The following is an 18049-nucleotide window of genomic DNA, read 5'->3' on the forward strand; positions in this document are numbered from 1 at the left end:
GCCGAGACTCCCGGGAGAGATTTTTGGCCGGGGGTCCTCCAGGGGGTCCCCGGGGACCCCTGGAGCCCATACCAACACATAGCGCGATTTTTGGATTTTTTTTGAGAACCATGATTTTAGGGGTCTTCGCCGCCCCGTCGCGCCCCAGGAAGGTGCCTCTTCCTGGGCATGGTCCTCACCTATCCTCTGGCACAAGTGGCCGAGACTCCCGGGAGAGAATTTCAAAGGAGGGGGCCATGGCGGAGCCCAGAGCTTCTTGGGAGCTCTGGACTTAGAAGAAATCCTGGCTTTTTCCGAAAGCTCCAGGATTTTCGGCAACGTGAGGCGCGGGGACGCCCCCGAATATGGTGCACCACGTCCGGCCATGGTCCCTAGCTATCCTCTGGCACAAGTGGCCGAGACTTCCGGGAGAGAATTTCAAAGGAGGGGGCCATCGGAGACCAGAGCTTCTTGGGAGCTCTGGATTTAGAAGAAATCCCGGCTTTTTCCGAAACCTCCAGGATTTTCGGCCCTGCGAGGCGCGGGGACGCCCCCGAATATGGTGCACCATGTCCGGCCATGGTCCCTAGCTACCCGATGGCACAAGTTGCCACTTTCCCCCCCATGCAAAATTTCACGCATGGGAGGGGCCGAGAGCCCCTCGGCTCCTGAGCCTTCCGGAGCATTTTGGGGTTTTTTCAGCCGCCGTTTGCCCCGGCGGCCACGCCGGGGACCGGGGGGGGCACCGGCGCGTGCGCACCCCCGGCCCGGATCCAACGAGCCCTCCGCCGGCCCCGGGCGACCCACGGCCCGGGCGGTACCGGCCGTTTTAGCCCGAAAAAGAGCAGATCGACAAGCTCTTAGCGACCGAAAAAAGTTGCGATTTTCGGCCGGGGTTCCTCCAGGGGGTCCCCGGGGACCCCTGGAGCCCATGCCAACACTCGGCGTGATTTTTGATTTTTTTTGCGAACCATGATTCGGGGCCTCTCCGGACCCGTCGCGTGCCCAGGACCGAGGCCTCTGTCCTGGGCTATAACTATCCGATGGCACCGGTCGGCCTTCCAGGCGCCTGGAAGAAAAAAGACGGAGGCAGGAAGGCAGGGGCCCACCTCCTCGAGGGCCCTGGGCACTTCAGAGAACCAGGATTTTGGGCCCCTCGCGGCCCCGACTCTGCCCCAGGAAGGAGCCTCTTCCCGGGCATGGTCCCTAGCTACCCGATGGCACCAGTCGGCGGTTCTTCCTGCCTTCCCCGCACACACTGCCGGGTGCGCACTCGCCCGCTCTACCCGGCCCGGGAGCCACCGTCCCTGGGCACGGAGGTGGTCCATGGACCCCCGATGGGGACCAGGTACCGGGGTATTGCGCCCCGCAGCCACCACAGGCCTATGCAGGCTTGTCGATCTGCTCTTTTTCCACGGCAGGCAGGACTCTGTCCTTTTTCTTCCACACCCACGACCGGGGACCCCCGGGACCCCCGGCGAAGCCTCGAGCCGGCCCGGGGAGCACCGAGGCCGGGTACTCGCTCCGCTCCGAGGACCCCCGGGGGTCCCTGGCTCCTGAGGCTACACCCTGGCCGCTCGGCTCAGGCACTCTCCAGCCGGGGACCCCCGGGGGTCCCTGGTGGTGATTCCGGCTGTCGGAACTCCGAGGCGTCGGAGTAGCGAGGTGGAACCGGTTTCTTATACAAGTCTGTTGTCTTTTCTGACTCAATAGTTGTAACATCAGACCAGCATGGAGCTACAGACGCTGACCCACAAAGTTCAAGTTCAACATCAACAAGTAGAACTAAAACTGAAGGTGAGCTGACACAATGAAAAGATGTCTTCAATAAGCTGATTCAACTGTATGGTCTGTTCACACTATTAACCTGTAGTCTGTAGAAACACACACAACACATGTACAGTAATTGCTTTAATGTCATACACATTACATCATGAGATGTTGGTCCTCCACTCAAACTTTGAAAAATGAAAGACTGTTTATTGCTTTAGTAATCTGAAACATCTAATATTTTTATTTAGGTTGTTGCACTTTGAAACAACAGTTGGGTAAAGAAAAAGGCCAAACAACTGCTATAAAACATCTAAGTATGTACAGCAGGGTATTATATTAGTATCATAGTTTAATAATGAATTAGACAGAGGTGATAGGCTACATGCATATTTCTGTGATGCTACTTGAACTCTCATAATGTAATACATTTGAAGAGGCATAACAGTAACTAAGGGTTTGGATCTAAAGAACAATGTAAGTACATTTTTAGACTAAACAATGACTAGGCCTATGCACATAACTGTGACCTTTAAAGCCAGGAATGTAATATTGTAGACCAATGGTTTCCAAACTTCTTAGCTCAAAGCCCACAGTTTTTAGATCTGTTATTTTCACTTCTTAAAAGGTTTTTATTAGGGCCCCAGCACTGCACAGTAGTGCGAAGCCCTATTGAAACTGCAATTATTATTATTATTATTATTATTATTATTATTACCCTTATTATTATTATTATTATTATTATTATTAGTCTGTGCACAAATGAATCGCGTTTTTGAGGGGCAATAGTTCCCAACTATTGTCACCAGTTTGAATCGATTTTAATCGATTTAAGATAAATCATTTCATGCCTAATATTCATATAATGTATGTATACATACACTGCTCAAAAAAATAAAGGGAACACTTAAATCCCTTGATTCTTTTGAGAAGTTTTTGTTAGCAGTATGTTACACAGTTCATGAAAACTCTAAATGATTAAGGGATCAAAGTGTTCCCTTTATTTTTTTGAGCAGTGTATATGTAGTATACATACGTAGATACAATATACACATATCTATGCATTAAAAAAGGGGGGAAATGGATGAGTTTCCAGATCTCTGTGAAAGTTTAATACAAGAGTAATCAGTTGAATTCAAAGCAGCTCCTAATCTCATCCTCCTTCAGGCGCCCAGGCGGCGGTGGCCGGTGGTCCCAGTACTCCAGATTGCCAGGTGGTGTGGGAGAAGAAGGCCTCCCCAGAGGAGGAGAAGAAGGCCTCCCCAGAGGAGGAGAAGAAGGCCAAGAGCGTGCAGCTGCCCCCCACATTCTTCTGTGGCACCAGTGAGAGCGACAGAGACAGAGACAAACCAGACGACTTTGAGAGAGAGGTCTGCAAGGCCCAGGAGGCCCCGGTACGCAGCATCACTAATTTATCACATTTTAGTAAGAAATAATAACTTTATCTTATGTAGCACTTTTCAAAACTGTTACTAAGTGCTGCACACAGTAAGTGACATGAATGACCAGGTACAATAAAACTATTAAAAAAGTCCAATCAAATATGTAAAAAGACACATGCAAAGGAAATGCAACACATGCTGATAAGCCATCTAATTGAAACTTAATTGTTGTACTGTTTCAGGATGCCAAGCTACAAACGGAAGCTGCTGCATCTTCCAGAAGCACAACCAAAGCTCCTCAAGACCAGACCCCTGTCCAGGATGTCACAGAGGACCAGACCCCTGTCCAGGATGTCACAGAGGACAAGACCCCTGTCCGGGATGTTACAGAGGACCAGGCCATTTCTCAGGAGACTCCAGAACCACAGGCCATGTTCCAGGATGTTCCAGAACCACAAGAAGCCCAGACTGTGGACCAAGGAACTCCAGAACCACAGAGTGTGGTCCAGGAGACTCCAGAAGAGCAGGTTCCAAGTGAGCTGATACTATGAATAGATGTGCTATATGAGCTGTTCACACTCTTTACCAGTAGTCTGTAGTAATGAAACAGATCGGAAGGTTACATCCGATGTAACCCAGGTTCTCTGAGTGGAGAGACTGTTTCTCCACTACATATTATTCAATATGTACGGGAACTGACCCCCAGGGGCAGTGCTCGTGGATACTCTTTAAGACACATCACTCATGGTGGCCCTGCCCTGATTACATTACAGTCATTTAGCAGACGCTTTTATCCAAAGCGACTTACAATAAGTGTATTCAACATAGGTAGGGAACGAAAACTACTAATCACCAGAAGTTTTAAGTGCATTTCCTGCAAAAACAAGCAACCAAGAGTATACCTAGCGCTAAGGTAAAAGTGCAATATATCAGCTACCTACTTGCTTAAACAGATGAGACAAAAATGGCAAAATCAAATGAGCACGAGCTAAAACAAATAAGTGTATCGACTAAACAAGATCCAATAAAACAATACAAAAATAAAACAAGAGTTCGTACAACTAGTTAATAACAAGTAGGCCAGGCAAAGAGGAAGGGTAGTGTTTCCTGAAGAGGTGGGTTACCCCACTGATCTGTGATCAGTGGGGTATTTAAGTCCCACCCAGGCAGGGCCACTTCGATTAACTTTGATTGACACGAATTTCGGAGCGGCTCATTCGTGGAGAGCCAGTCTCTCCACTCAGAGAACCTGGGTTACATCGGATGTAACCTTCCGTTCTCTATCTTGGTCGAGACTGGCTCTCCACTACATATTATTCAATATGTACGGGAACACTCTAAGACACACCGCGAGGAAATAAGCAGACCCAGCTGCCCCCGCGGCAGCCCGAAGCAGTTTAAGCCCGAAGTATCAGAGCCCAAGGCGTGCTCCAAAATCCTGCCATCCAACGAAGTATGTAATACTCGTGGCCTAGGCGCAAGGTGCTACCTATGCCCAGCTGGCCCCGCCAGATGCTAAGGCTGGTCAAAAAAGGAAGGCTTGTGGCCTAGGCGCAAGACGCTACCTAGGCCCAGCCGGCCCCGCCAGACGCTAAGGCCGGTCAAAAAAAGGCTTGTGGCCTAGGCGCAAGATGCTACCTAGGCCCAGCTGGCGTCCGGCCAGTCAACTGATTAGCCACCTAGCCCGCAAGGCGCAGGGCTAGCTTCCTATGCCCGACATCACTCCGTGCCCCGGCCTGTCCTGCGGGAGCCGGGGTCCCGGAGGCACGGTGAGTAGAACCTGCTCTACTGCCTGGAGCCCAGCACTCGCTCCGTGAATGGGGTGCTGGCTGCCACGTTCATGTAGTAGAACCTGGTGAATGTGGAGGGCGCCGACCAAGAGGCCGCCGTACAAATCTCGGACAAAGGGGCACCTCGCCAGAGCCGATGAGGTAGCAAGGCCTCGTGTTGAGTGTGCCCGTACTCCTGTCGTTGGACTGGCTTGCTTGCCTGTCTGTACGCCTCTTGGATTGTTTCCACCACCGAATGAGAGAGCCTAGCCTTAGAGAGTGGTTCCCCAAGGCGGCTATGCCTATAACAGACAAAAGCTGGTCTGTTGCACCCATATTGTTAAGCATTTCATGTTATGTTTAACAACTGCACATGTATTCACTGATACAGGCCTGTGTCCACCGACAGTAAGTCCTCAGGGCCCTGACAGGGCATAATAAAGACTGCCCGCCCGGCCCTGCTTCACCGCTTCCCTGCTTTTCGGAGGGTTGAAGGGGTGCAGCTCAAAGACTGACCAGGTCAGAGGACTGACCGGCTCGGGACTCTGACCAGACCTTAGGGTGGAATGCAGGGTTGGGCCGCAACCACTGTGTCACCGCACTGACGGAACTATATACCCGAACGCGGTAGCCGCCGCCAGCAGCACGCCCGTATGGTGCATGACTGTAAATGATAAGGAATGCACTGGCCGCATGTTCAGGAGAGCCGGGGCACAAAGTGTGCCGTGGCTGCCATCAGCCCCAAAGGGCATAGGCACAGCCTCCAGGTCAACCTGGCCCTCAACTGAAAAGCTGGACGAGCCCTGAGGGTGGCCCGTCCCCCTGGAGCAAGGGACAATTCCCTGCTCCGGCTTGTAACCCATGCAGAGGATCCTCGATTGTGAGCGATGATGCCTGCAAACTCTCTTGTCGAGGCCCAAAGTGCTGCCGGAGCCTGGCCACATTGTTGTGGCACTGCTCCTCTGAGCAAGCCCGCACCAGCCGGTCATCCAATTTCGGATGCGGAGGCTCTCCCGACACCAAGTTCCAGGACTGCGTCCAAGCACCTTGTAACATGCGGGGGGCTACTCTTGCTCTCCTTTAGGATTTTGTTTGTTTCACCTATAAACGAGCCGCAACCGCACCCCCAAGAGGGGCGACACCACGCCCGCTCTCCGAACTGCGTACTGCAGTTGGTGGAATAGGCTGCCAACACTCGTAGTTTTCTCATAAACAAAATCCATCCCTACAGACCTGTCCAAACCAGGCAGGGCAGGTAAAGAGGGGGAGCCATAGCCTGAGCTTGGCTCTCACCGCTCTGCCGCCCTCGGACGTTAGTCTGTTGGGCTGGAGAAGAGACGGCTACACACCCTATATGTTGCGCTCTGCTCGTCCCTGACAGTATGGATGCGCTCCCCTGGAATCACCAGATCCGGTTCTCCAGCAAACTACGCCACTGCGCGTGTAAACCGACCCAGTCGGCGATACGCTGTATAGTGTGCAATGACTGATTCAGGGGACCCCTGGCAGACCCAGCACGTTCTGTCTTGTGTCGCTGAGACCAGATCCACAGACAGAACTCCGCCCCGGACGCGTAAACCGACCCAATCGGTGATACGCCGTATAGCGGACTATAGTGGCCGCCCAGGTTGTGTTCGACAGACCACCAGACCGCCCGCCAGTGTTTCCCCTGACGGAACTCCGCCATGAACGCGTGAACCGGCCTAGCCGGTAATACGTTGTATAGCGGGCTCTAATGGCTGCTGTATGTGTGTTCTAACAGACCACCAGCACGCCCCACCCAGTGTTTCCACCGACGGGACTCCGCCACGGGCACGTAAACCGACCCAATCGGTGATACGCTGTATAGCAGGCTATAATGACTGTCCACACCCGTGGTAGAGAAAGTACTCTATTACTTAGGCCAGCTGCTCACCGCCCTGCCGGAGCATTCCTGCCGTCACCTCCCGTGCACATCCACGAGCCTCCTTAGCTCGTCGTAGCCGGGCACTGGCCTCTTGGCCCAACATGGCCGATGGCTCAATAGGCCGCTTCATCGGACAAGCTCGGTCCTCCTGCCACAGCTTGGACTAGGACCGCCACCGATGGCGCCTCACCGACCGGAGAGCAGCCATACCCTGCCTGTTCCTCAGACAGCCTGGGGGGCCTGCAAGCCAGTTGCTGCAGCTCCTCAATAAAGGTCAGGGCTATTATGGTCACGCAAGCGCCGTGTAAGCGGGCGCTGATACAGTGACGGAATAGCCTCTGTGTTGGCTTGCTGTATCCGGATAGCCATAGCTTTGTGCATTCTCGGGATGAGCAAGGAGCTTACTCCGTGGCCTCACACCGATGACCGGATTCTACCACGCAGAATTACACCTACAGTGTGTGTGTGACACCGCCGTGCCACACACCATATATGGTGTGCTCCGCTCGCCCCTGACAGTACGGATGCACTCCGCTGGTATCACCAAACCCGGCTCTCCAGCGAACTACGCCACCGCCGCGTAAACCGACCCGGTTGGCAATACGCTGTATGTCGTGCAATGACTGATTCAGGGGACCCCTGGCAGACCCAGCACGTTCTGTCTTGCGTCACTGAGACCCGATCCACAGACAGAACTCCGCCACGGACGCGTAAACCGACCCAATCGGTGATACGCCGTATAGCGGACTATAGTGGCCGCCCAGGTTGTGTTCGACAGACCACCAGACCGCCCGCCAGTGTTTCCACTGACGGAACTCCGCCATGAACGTGTGAACCGGCCTAGCCGGTAATACGTTGTATAGCGGGCTCTAATGGCTGCTGTATGTGTGTTCTAACAGACCACCAGCACGCCCCACCAAGTGTTTCCACTGATGGGACTCCGCCACGGACGCGTAAACCGACCCAATCGGTAATACGCCGTAAGCGGGCTATAATGGCCGCGGGTATACTACTGCGTTTGTGTTCGACAGACTGCCAGCGCGCCCCGCCCAGTGTCTCCACTGACGGAACTCCGCCACGGACGCGTAAACCGACCCAATCGGTGATACGCCGTATAGCGGACTATAATGGCCGCCCAGTTTGTGTTCGACAGACCAGCACATACTGTCTGTGTCACTGGCAGATCGACAGACAGAACTACACCACGGTCGCGTGAACTGACCCCGTCAGCGATACGCCGTATAGTGCGTTATTACATCTGAACGCAGAAGCTGCCGAACCAGGCAGCCATACGTTCGTATGGTGCGGCTCTGCCACCCTAGGGCGTTCAGTCTGTTGGGTTGGAGTGGAAACGGCTTGCCTCTAAGCAACCGGTACCTGGCTGGAGCATTGTAGTCGCAGTTGGCCCGAACATGGCCGATGGCCCCACTGGTAACCTAAGCCGACAGTTCCGATCTTCTGTCTGTAGCTGCGACTGGGACAGCCAGAGGTGGCGCCTCGCCGCCCAAAGCGAGGCCAGGGCCTTGCCCGACGCCACCGCCTGCTCCCTCGTCAGCCTCACCAAGAGTGAAGACACCCGCTTTAACTTGGCGGCCAGGCCGGGGGTTCCACTGTCCAGCTGGCCAACCAGCCGGCGCTGGTACAGGGCCAGGATAGCCCCTGTGTTAACCAGCCCCGAGCAGCCCGAGCGATGAGCTCGTGAACCGAGGCGGGGAGCTGCCCGAGCTCCTCCTCCGCCAGTGCTCCGTCCGCCCCCTCCTGACCGGGGGGAGGTCTTCCTCCTCAGAGTCGAACCCCAGGACGTCGACGTCCTCCTCCTCTGACGTCCCCTCCCTGTCCTACCGCCAAGGTGGCAGCGGGGCACTGTGGAGGGGGCGGGGCTGTTATTGTGGCTACAGGAGGTGGCATAGGCAACTGGTCGCCCCCAACTGCACTCTTACGCCGTTTGGCCGGATGCAGCTGCCCTAAGTCAGTGTTCATGGGTTGGAGAGAAAACGACCGAGCCCTGGCCTCCCTCACTCTAGCCGGCAGGATGAAGCAATTCATGCACGCAGAGGGGTCCAGACTGCCCGTGCGCGCATGTTCCATCCCCAAGCAAAGCATACATCTATCGTGGCCGTCCTCCAAGGGCATCTTTATCCCACAGCCCAGACAGTTGTGGGGCGCTGGGCTGGCCATGTTTGCTATATTATTTGAGCTATGTATGCGAATCTATATACCTAAATATATATAAATATATAGGTATAATTCCGTAAACGTATGTATTTGTATATCTATATACTCATATACTCAATACTCAAATATTTGTATACTCATATACTCAATATTCGTCCGTTTATATATTTGTATATTAAATACCCTTAATCTCTATACGGATATGAGCAGAGCCAAGTGTCTCTTTTTATCCTTTTTATTTCACTTAATTATTTATTTCCCAAAGTCAGTGATTTGCAACAGTGACTTGCAGCAGTCTGTCAGTGGGCTGCCAGGAGATAACTCCTGACCTAGCGCCACACTGCCCTCTTGTGACCTGCTCCCTCCGAGTCAGAGTGACCTCAGAGGTCCGCTCACATGCTCATGTCATGATGAGTCAGATATATCCATATTTGGAGATCGCTGATGTCATCAGTTCAAGGTTCAAAGTTGTGCTTTATTGTTGTGCTCTCTCTCTCTCTCTCTCTCTCTCTCTCTCTCTCTCTCTCTCAGTGTGTAACATTTAATAAGTTCAGCTTATTAAAGTGATGATTTTATTGTGCAGATTCTTCAGAGCCCCGTGGTTCAGTCCATGCCATTAATGAAGCACATGATGGAGGCATAGTGGTGGCTCCTGTCATCTCTGGAGCTAACATCGGTGGTTCAGTCAACATCACTGTCAACGCTACAAACCAAGGTACTCACTGTAACAAACATCACTGTAACCACTACACACCAAGGTACACACTGAAACAAACATCACTGTCACCACTTCACACCAAGGTACACATTGTAACAAACATCACTGTCACCACTACACACCAAGGTACACAATGTAACAAACATCGTCACCACTACACACCAAGGTACACATTGTATACACTACTGTATTGTTTACCAGGCTGATGTTTCAGTTCTACTGGCAAAATATATTGTCTCCAAACTTGGTTTGTGGATATAGACCACCAGTAGGGACGGGCTGTAATTGATTAAGCCCCACCCCCTCTGTCACAGCCATGACATCAGTTTGCAGCATGCTACCATTTCCAAACTTGGTTTGTGGACCTAATAATAATAATAATAATAATAATAAGGGCAATAATAATAATAATAATAATAATAATAACGAGGAATCCAACGGTATAGACTGGAACTCAACCCCACCACCAGAAGTGGGTCAAACTGCAATTTTGCCCCCACTATCATCATTTATTTGACCCTACCTCCCGAACACAAGGTTGCACAGACTTATTTATTTTTTTAGTTAGCATCCTGATTACCATAGTGAACCGCCCCACCCATCCCCATATAAGGGCATAACTGCAAGGCCCTGACTGCAGCCACACCTGTGTCTGATTTCTGCACACAGAAATCACAGGAAATCACACACAGAAATAAAGTTCAGAGAATTAAGTCAAGAATGCCTAAACTAAAGTATAAAGATGGTGGAATACCATACTCCAAACATGAACAAACATGGCTGGGTATGGGGGGGCTTTCAGGATGGAAGTTGTTGCCTTTATGTGCGTTTATGAGCCACACGCTCCACTCTGACCAATCACTGTCTCACATCTCAAATTTGACAGGAGAAGACGAGGCAAGACGAGACAAAGCCTCCAAACTGAAAGGTAAGGTGTGTGTGTGTGTGTGTGTGTGTGTGTGTGTGTGTGTGTGTGTGTGTGTGTGTGTGTGTGTGTGTGTGTGTGTGTGTGTGTGTGTGTGTGTGTGTGTGTGTGTGTGTGTGTGTGTGTGCGTGTGTGCGTGCGTGCGTGCGAGCGAGCGTGAAAATAACAGGTAATATTAATGTAAAACATAATTTGTCTTACTTGTTCTAAGGTACAGAAACATTACACAGCCAGACAAAGTTATTCTAAAAGATGTGTAGCCTAAGACTGTAGTTCTAGAATGACACTCATCTCTTCACAACATTGGCCTCTTTTACTCTCATTTTCAAAGGAAACATAATGCTTAACATAACATGTTATAACATAACATCATAATCTCAAACACTAATACTTAGAGCTGGGGATTCCTCACTGTTTTATAGAAGGATATGGGCAAACAGTCATGATTAATTGACCTCAAACATAGACAGAGCCTCTGAGAAAGAAATCCAGCACTCTAGGCTACTTATTGCCTCAATTTACTACTTCTAATACTGTTATCGTACCATACCATACCATACCATACCATACCATACCATACCATACCACACCATATTCTATATGGTATTCTATATTAGTACAGTACTTTATGGACCTCACTTCTTGTAGCTTGTGAGTAGTGACACATAAACCTTCTTGACTGATTGTTGACACCAGGGACTCAGAGTCCAGTGAGTTGTCATCAAAAGGAAGAAACAGCGTCCTCTGCTGTTTATTTTCCTCCCAATAGAATGTGGATAACAGGATGTTGGCTGTTAGGTCCGCCCTCAGCCGTCCACTTCCCCCCCACTTTGTTTACGTTCCTAACATTCCTAACTATACACGTTGTAACAGGAGCTCCTAACTATACACGTTGTAACAGGAGCTCCCAACAGATTCAGCAGCTGAAATCTGAATCTGTCTTAAGAGATTAAAATTGTACTGGCGTAAAAGTAAAAAAAATAATATTGGAATTTCAATTAACTTAGGCCTACAGTACATACCGTGGCTAAAAGTACTTGACTTTTAAAAAGAAAACAGATCTACAAGCTCACGTGTTGCATTGTGATGTGTTGTCAGCTTGTAGATCTCCTATTTGTTTAAGTATAAAATAACCTTAAGTGGTTCATTTATGTTTTGTATTAATAATCTAAATCTACAGTTTTGCCTCTGAGATGTAGTGGAGTAGAAGTAAGGTATTGAAACATTTACATACTCAAGTAAAGTAAAGTAAAGGTACATCAACATTGTTCTTAATTACAGTGAGTAAATGTACTTAGTTACTTTCCACCACTGGTGGTAAACTCTGGTGCGATGGTTCTACTGTTAAACATGCAATTGCTTTGTTCACTACAGCTCTGTTGGAGAAAACATCAGGGTATCTTCATATTACTGACTATGAAGCCCAGCTTCAAGACAACATGAAGGATACAGATCTGTTTGACACAGAGTCTGAGATCTACATCCCGCTCTACAATGTAGACATCAAAGACACAGACATCCACAGCCATCATGAGGTCAGACAGATGGAGATGAAGAAAGCAGGAAAGGAAAAAGAAATCCAACTCAGTGAAATCTTCAAAGGCCATGATGGAAGAAACAAAAGAACAGTGCTGACCGTTGGCTGTGCAGGAATTGGCAAAACATTCCTCGTAGGCAAATTTTTGTTAGACTGGGCCAAGAAATGTTTTCCCCAAGATCCATTCCACCTCATTTTCCCGCTCAAGTTCCGACAGTTAAATCTGCTCAAGGGACAAAAGTTTAGTTTGGCAAAGCTAATTCACCACTGCATCACGGAAACCAGATTTATTGAGGAAGACATTCTCAATCACATCTTCATCACATTGCAGAAGTCAGGAGACTACAACAAGAGCCCCTTCAAAGTCATGCTTGTTATGGATGGTTTTGATGAAAATTCTTTCAAGTTCGATTTCAACAAAGATTTCGGACTAATGAATGTCACAGAATCCTACGAAGTGGAACTTCTGCTTTTAAACCTCATCAAAGGGGCGCTGCTTCCCTCTGCTCACATCTGGATAACCTCACGACCTGCAGCAGCCAATCAGATTCCTAAGAAGTTTGTTAAGAGGATGACAGAAGTACGAGGGTTCATCAGAGATGAACAGAAGAAGGAGTTCTTCAAGAAGACGTTCAATGATGACAACCAGGCCAGCTCAATCTACTCACACATCAAAGAATCAAAGATCCTCAACATCATGTGTGAAACCCCAGTCTTCTGTCGGCTCCTTGCTACCGTTGTGCAGACCATGGGAACGGCAGACAAGCTGCCAAAAACCCTGGTTGAGATGTTCTGCTACTTCCTGATGGGTGAGACCCAGCGGGAGAAGATGAAGAATTCTGCAGTAGATGAGGAAGACAAAGAGAAGCTCATGAAGGATGCAGGAGAAGTTATTCTGAAGCTGGGCAGGCTGGCGTTTGACCAACTGGACAAAGGCAACATCATTTTCTACAAGAAAGACTTGGAAGAGAGTGGTCTTGATTTGAACGACATATCGCTGTACTCAGGCTTGTGCACAACGTTCTTCAGAAAAGACGGTGTGTTCTTCTTCCAACCTGTCTACTGCTTTGTTCATCTGAGCATCCAGGAGTTTCTGGCTGCAGTCTACCTGTACCACTGTTTCACACAGAGGAACATGGAGCTACTGAAGACATTCCTGAAAGGCATCCCTTTCAACAGTGACAGTTCCCTTTCTGACTTCCTGAAGGCCGCTATGGAAAAAGCCCTGCAGAGTAAGAGTGGTCACCTGGACCTCTTTGTCCGCTTCCTTCATGGTCTCCCACTGGAGTCCAACCAGAGTCTGTTAGGAGGCCTGCTGGGTCAGACAGAGAACAGTCCAGAGGAGATCCAGAGAGCCATCGACAACCTGAAGGAGATGGATGATGACGAGGTCTCTCCTGACAAACGCATCAACATCTTCCACTGTCTGATGGAGATGCAGGATGACTCATTAAGTCAAGGGATTCAACATTACCTGGAGTCAGAGAGCAGATCAGGGGAGGAACTCAATTGGTTCCAGTGTTCAGCTCTGGCCACCATGCTGCAGATTCTGGAGGTTATGGAGGTGTTGGACCTGAACAAATACAACACAGACTGGAGCGGGCGACTGAGACTGGTCCCAGCTGTGAGGAACTGCACAACAGCCAGGTTAGTAGTCATGTGAATATCAACATGTTAGAACACCTTTCACTTATATACTAAATTAATTCATTCAAAATGAATAAAAATGCTAAACATGCACGCGCGCGCGCGCACACACACACAGACACACACACACACACACACACACACACACACACACACGCACGCACGCACGCACGCACGCACGCACGCACACACACACACACACACACACACACACACACACACACACACACGCACACACACAAAGTAACATGTATTATATAAATTAATATGTATTATATAATTTAATATGTATTATATCAATTAATATGTATTATATAATTGAATATGTATCATATAAAGTAACATGTATTATATCCTTTATATGTATACCCCCACCTGAATACCTTTTGTGCCCGGGACCCCAACACAAGATTTGTGATGTTGACATGTTTTAAAACATATTCTAAATTCGTCAAAAGTTTTAAAGATTTATTTTTAATAGCCAATCTACAACCTCGGAACACATCGCATTGTGACACGTTGTGAGCTTGTAGATCGGCTATTTTCAAATAGCTGATGTATATAGGGTTTAAGTATTTAGAAAGACATTGATGATATATAAAAAACAAAATGCCGGGGACCCCCTAGAACCCCCTCAAGGACCCCCGGGGGTCCTCACACCCCACTTTGAGAAGCACTGATGTAAACAACACAGGTGATGTAATGCAGCCTTGAGGTGCTCCAACATTACTCCTGACAGAGAGGAAAGTGATTCATTTATCTTTACTAGCTGTGTTCTGTTTGTGAGACAATAATTGTACCATAAATGAGGTTAGAATCAGAGTGAATTCATCCTTTACTATAAGTCCTTACCTAGAACTACTGTCCAATCCTACATCACCAACTGTAACTACTGTAACTACTGTAGGTGCAGAAGAACTGTCAGCTTTTCAGCTCAGAGATAATGTGATGTGAATGTGGAACGTCTGAGTCTGACTGCAGGGGGGGGGGGGAGTATCTCTCACTCTTCTTGAAGCCCAAAACATAATGAACTAGAAAAAGTGCTCCTCGGAGCACAGGTCTCCGCCAGGTCAGGTAGGTTATTGTGGCCTCCTGGTGGCGCTATAATAGGCCAATGTGAAAAGGGTGGCATTTCTTCTTAGGCCTTTCAATGGGACACTGCATTCATGAGTTGAGGCATTTTGTTCCAAAAATGTGTTTTGCTAAATTAGACCTGCTGGTGGCGCTATAAAGGCCAATGTGAATGTGAAAAGGGGGGCATTTCTTCCTCGGCCTAGTGGGAATCTGCATACAAACTTTCACGGAAATTGCACATTGCATTCATGTTTTGAGGCATTTTGTTTAAAACTGACCAATCCTGCAAACTTTGGAAGCCACTGTAAGCCAAATAGGATGGAATATGAAATATCGGACAGATCCATCAGAATCACATGACTATGGAGATACTGTGTACCAATATGCGTGATTTTTGGACAGAATCTGAATGAATAATATCCAAAAATGTATTGTACATAAGTCGGCCTCCTGGTGGCGCTGTAAATGGCAGATGTGAAAAATGCAGTGCAGATGTTTTTCCTTGGTCTCTAGGGAGTGTGCGTGCAAAGTTTCACGCAGATCGGTGCAGTTATAGTTAAAAATGCAAATCGGCGTGTTATAGCGCCACCATGAGGCTGATTTGAAACATGTCAAGTGGCATTTCTTCCTCGGCCTAGTGAGAATGTGTGTGTGCAAGTTTATGGAAATGGCAAGCTGCGTTCATGATTTGAGGCAGTTTGTTCAAAACGGACCAATCCTGGAAACTTTGGAAGCCAACCTTAGCCAATGAGGATGGAATATGGGAAATCGGACAGATCAGGGTTGATCACATGACTATAGAGATACTGTGTACCGATTTGCATGACGTTTGGTTGAAAACTGTAGGAGTAATGGGGAAAAAGAGGTTTTGCACAAATCGGCCTCCTGGTGGCGCTATAAATGGCCCATGTGAAAAATGTGGGGCAGAGGTTCTGAATTGGCATCCAGGGAGTGGGTGTGCACAGTTTCGCAGCGACCGGGTCAACGGTGCCGGAGATTAGCTGGTAACACACAGACAGGACACACGCACGCACACACACACGGACGGACGGACGGACGGACGGACGGAGGGTAAAACATACTCTCTCGCCATGCCTTCGGCCTGGCGGAGACAATTAAACAGACACAACACAAGACAACTGTGCAGTGGTGGAAAAAGTACTCGCATCTTTTACTTAAGTAAAAGTATCAATACTGCAATATATAAATACTGTGTTAACAAGTAAAAGTTCGGAGTCCGGAATTCAAAATGTACTTGAGTAAAAGTACAAAAGTATTAACATCAAAATGTACTTAAAGTACTCATTATGCAGAATGTCCCATTTCAAGTTTTTCAAATACATACAAATATTTTGAAAATAGCAGATCTACAAGCTCACAATGCGTCGCATTGCGACACATTGTGAGCTTGTGGATCTGCTATTTTCAAATGGCCGAAATATAGGGCTGAAGGGGTTAATCTATGTTTTGTAATAATAATCAAAATCTACAAAGTAACTAGTAACTAAAGTTTTCAAATAATTGTAGTGGAGTAAAAGTACTATATTTGCCTGTTAACCTCACTCTGTTCCTGCAAGCACAGAAGTGTGTGTGTGTGTGTGTGTGTGTGTGTGTGTGTGTGTGTGTGTGTGTGTGTGTGCGTGTGCGTGTGCGTGTGCGTGTGCGTGCGCGTGCGTGTGCGCGTGTGTGTGTGTGTGTGTGTGTATAATGTGTAAAGTGACAATTTAATGACTTTTAATACCTTTTTATTACCAAATTGGCCAAATTGTTAAATATTACGTAAGAAAGAGGCAAACATTGTGAAAATTGCAGATCTACAAGCTCACTACGCCTCGTTGTGAGCTTGTAGATCAGCTATTTTCACAATATTTATCTGTGGAACCGAGTGAAACTAAATGTAATGCCTACAATTACCAAGTGCTTGTCAGGATGGGGGGGTCCCCACCAGTTCAAATATGATTATTTGGGGGGTCCCCACCCAGTCCAAATATGATTATTTTGGGGGTCCCCAGTTCAAATAGATCTGCTATTTTGGATTCATTTTTGTTTTTAAATCGAGGAAGATTTGTGCAAATCTTTTCCGTTCTGTGCATCCCTGGAACAACATATTTTGAAATGGGGGTCCACGGACAAATATATATAATTTTGGGGGTCCTTGACATGGACAAGTTGGAGCACCACTGATATAGCAACATACTGTTAGGATTTAGAAAACATTTTAGATATGTATTTGGTTGCGGACCCCCATCTCAAAATGTTTTGTTCCAGGGACCCCCAGAGGCAAAGATTTGAGTTAAACATTTCGGCTTTAAAAAAGCTCGTAGAGCTTGTAGATAGCCAAAGAAATTTAAAGTGACACAGATTATTTCCCGGTCTTAAAGAGTTAACTGAACTTGACAGTGAACTTGTTTGATCTGTTTTGATCATCTCTGATTTTACATTTAATCTGTCATTACAGACTTGTTGGCTTTGGCGTTTTCCTCCGGAAGGAAGACATTGAATATGTGGCTTCAGCTCTCAGTTGTGATCCATCCCATCTAAGACACCTGGACTTAAGCTCCAACAGACTGGACCTGGATCTGCTGTGTGATGCACTGAAGAATCCTCATTGTAGACTGGAGACTTTACGGTCAGATTAATTTACAACCATTATTTTCATCATTTATGTATTATATGATTATACTATTAATATTGTGGTGATGCTTTATTTGTAGAGTGTGAATAAGGTTTAATCATAGTAACACTTTGACTAGAATAATGATAAGGTACAGTGACTACAGTATGTGTTACAATTACAATTAACCAAATGAACCAATTAACAATTTACAAATATTTACCCAAACCCCCTAAATGTCTTTCTTTCTTTCTTTCTTTCTTTCTTTCTTTCTTTCTTTCTTTCTTTCTTTGTCTGTAATATATTTTCTCCAGCAGATGTCCTTCCTGTGTCTGTGACATCACTAGTTTCACTTGTCTTAAATTGTCCATCAATTGTCCTTTGTCCTGTTAGGTCTTTTGTATACAATACTGTATTTAAACTCTGTCCTCTCTGTTTGATTGATCATCTGTTGTCAACCTGTTGCTGTCTGTTACCTGCATGTTGGAATATTAAGTAAAGATTTTTTAGGTTGTTACTCCTGTCTGCCTACTCTTTCCAGCTCTTGTCTTTC

At 47.7% G+C, this 18049-nt stretch overlaps 1 protein-coding gene and 1 long non-coding RNA gene across 2 annotated transcripts in view; both read left to right on the forward strand.

The window, feature by feature from the left end:
• The first annotated feature begins 1685 nt into the window (after window positions 1-1685).
• On the forward strand, window positions 1686-3476 carry LOC311043523. The gene is made up of 3 exons (XR_014600609.1): window positions 1686-1776; window positions 2917-3143; window positions 3374-3476. It is a non-coding gene; the product is annotated as an uncharacterized lncRNA (long non-coding RNA).
• Window positions 3477-10530: 7054 nt separating this feature from the next.
• Window positions 10531-18049, forward strand: part of LOC311043960 (protein NLRC3-like) — a gene marked incomplete at both ends in the record, with an annotated part of 15897 nt that continues 8378 nt past the window's right edge. The window contains 3 exons of the mRNA XM_084055383.1: window positions 10531-10627; window positions 11999-13808; window positions 17341-17511. Coding sequence (XP_083911509.1) covers window positions 10531-10627; window positions 11999-13808; window positions 17341-17511 — 2078 coding nt within the window. The remainder of the gene's footprint in view (window positions 10628-11998; window positions 13809-17340; window positions 17512-18049) is intronic.

This window comes from Gymnoscopelus microlampas (genome assembly GCF_963454915.1).
Source record: "Gymnoscopelus microlampas genome assembly, chromosome: 4".
In the NCBI taxonomy this organism is placed as follows: domain Eukaryota; kingdom Metazoa; phylum Chordata; class Actinopteri; order Myctophiformes; family Myctophidae; genus Gymnoscopelus; species Gymnoscopelus microlampas.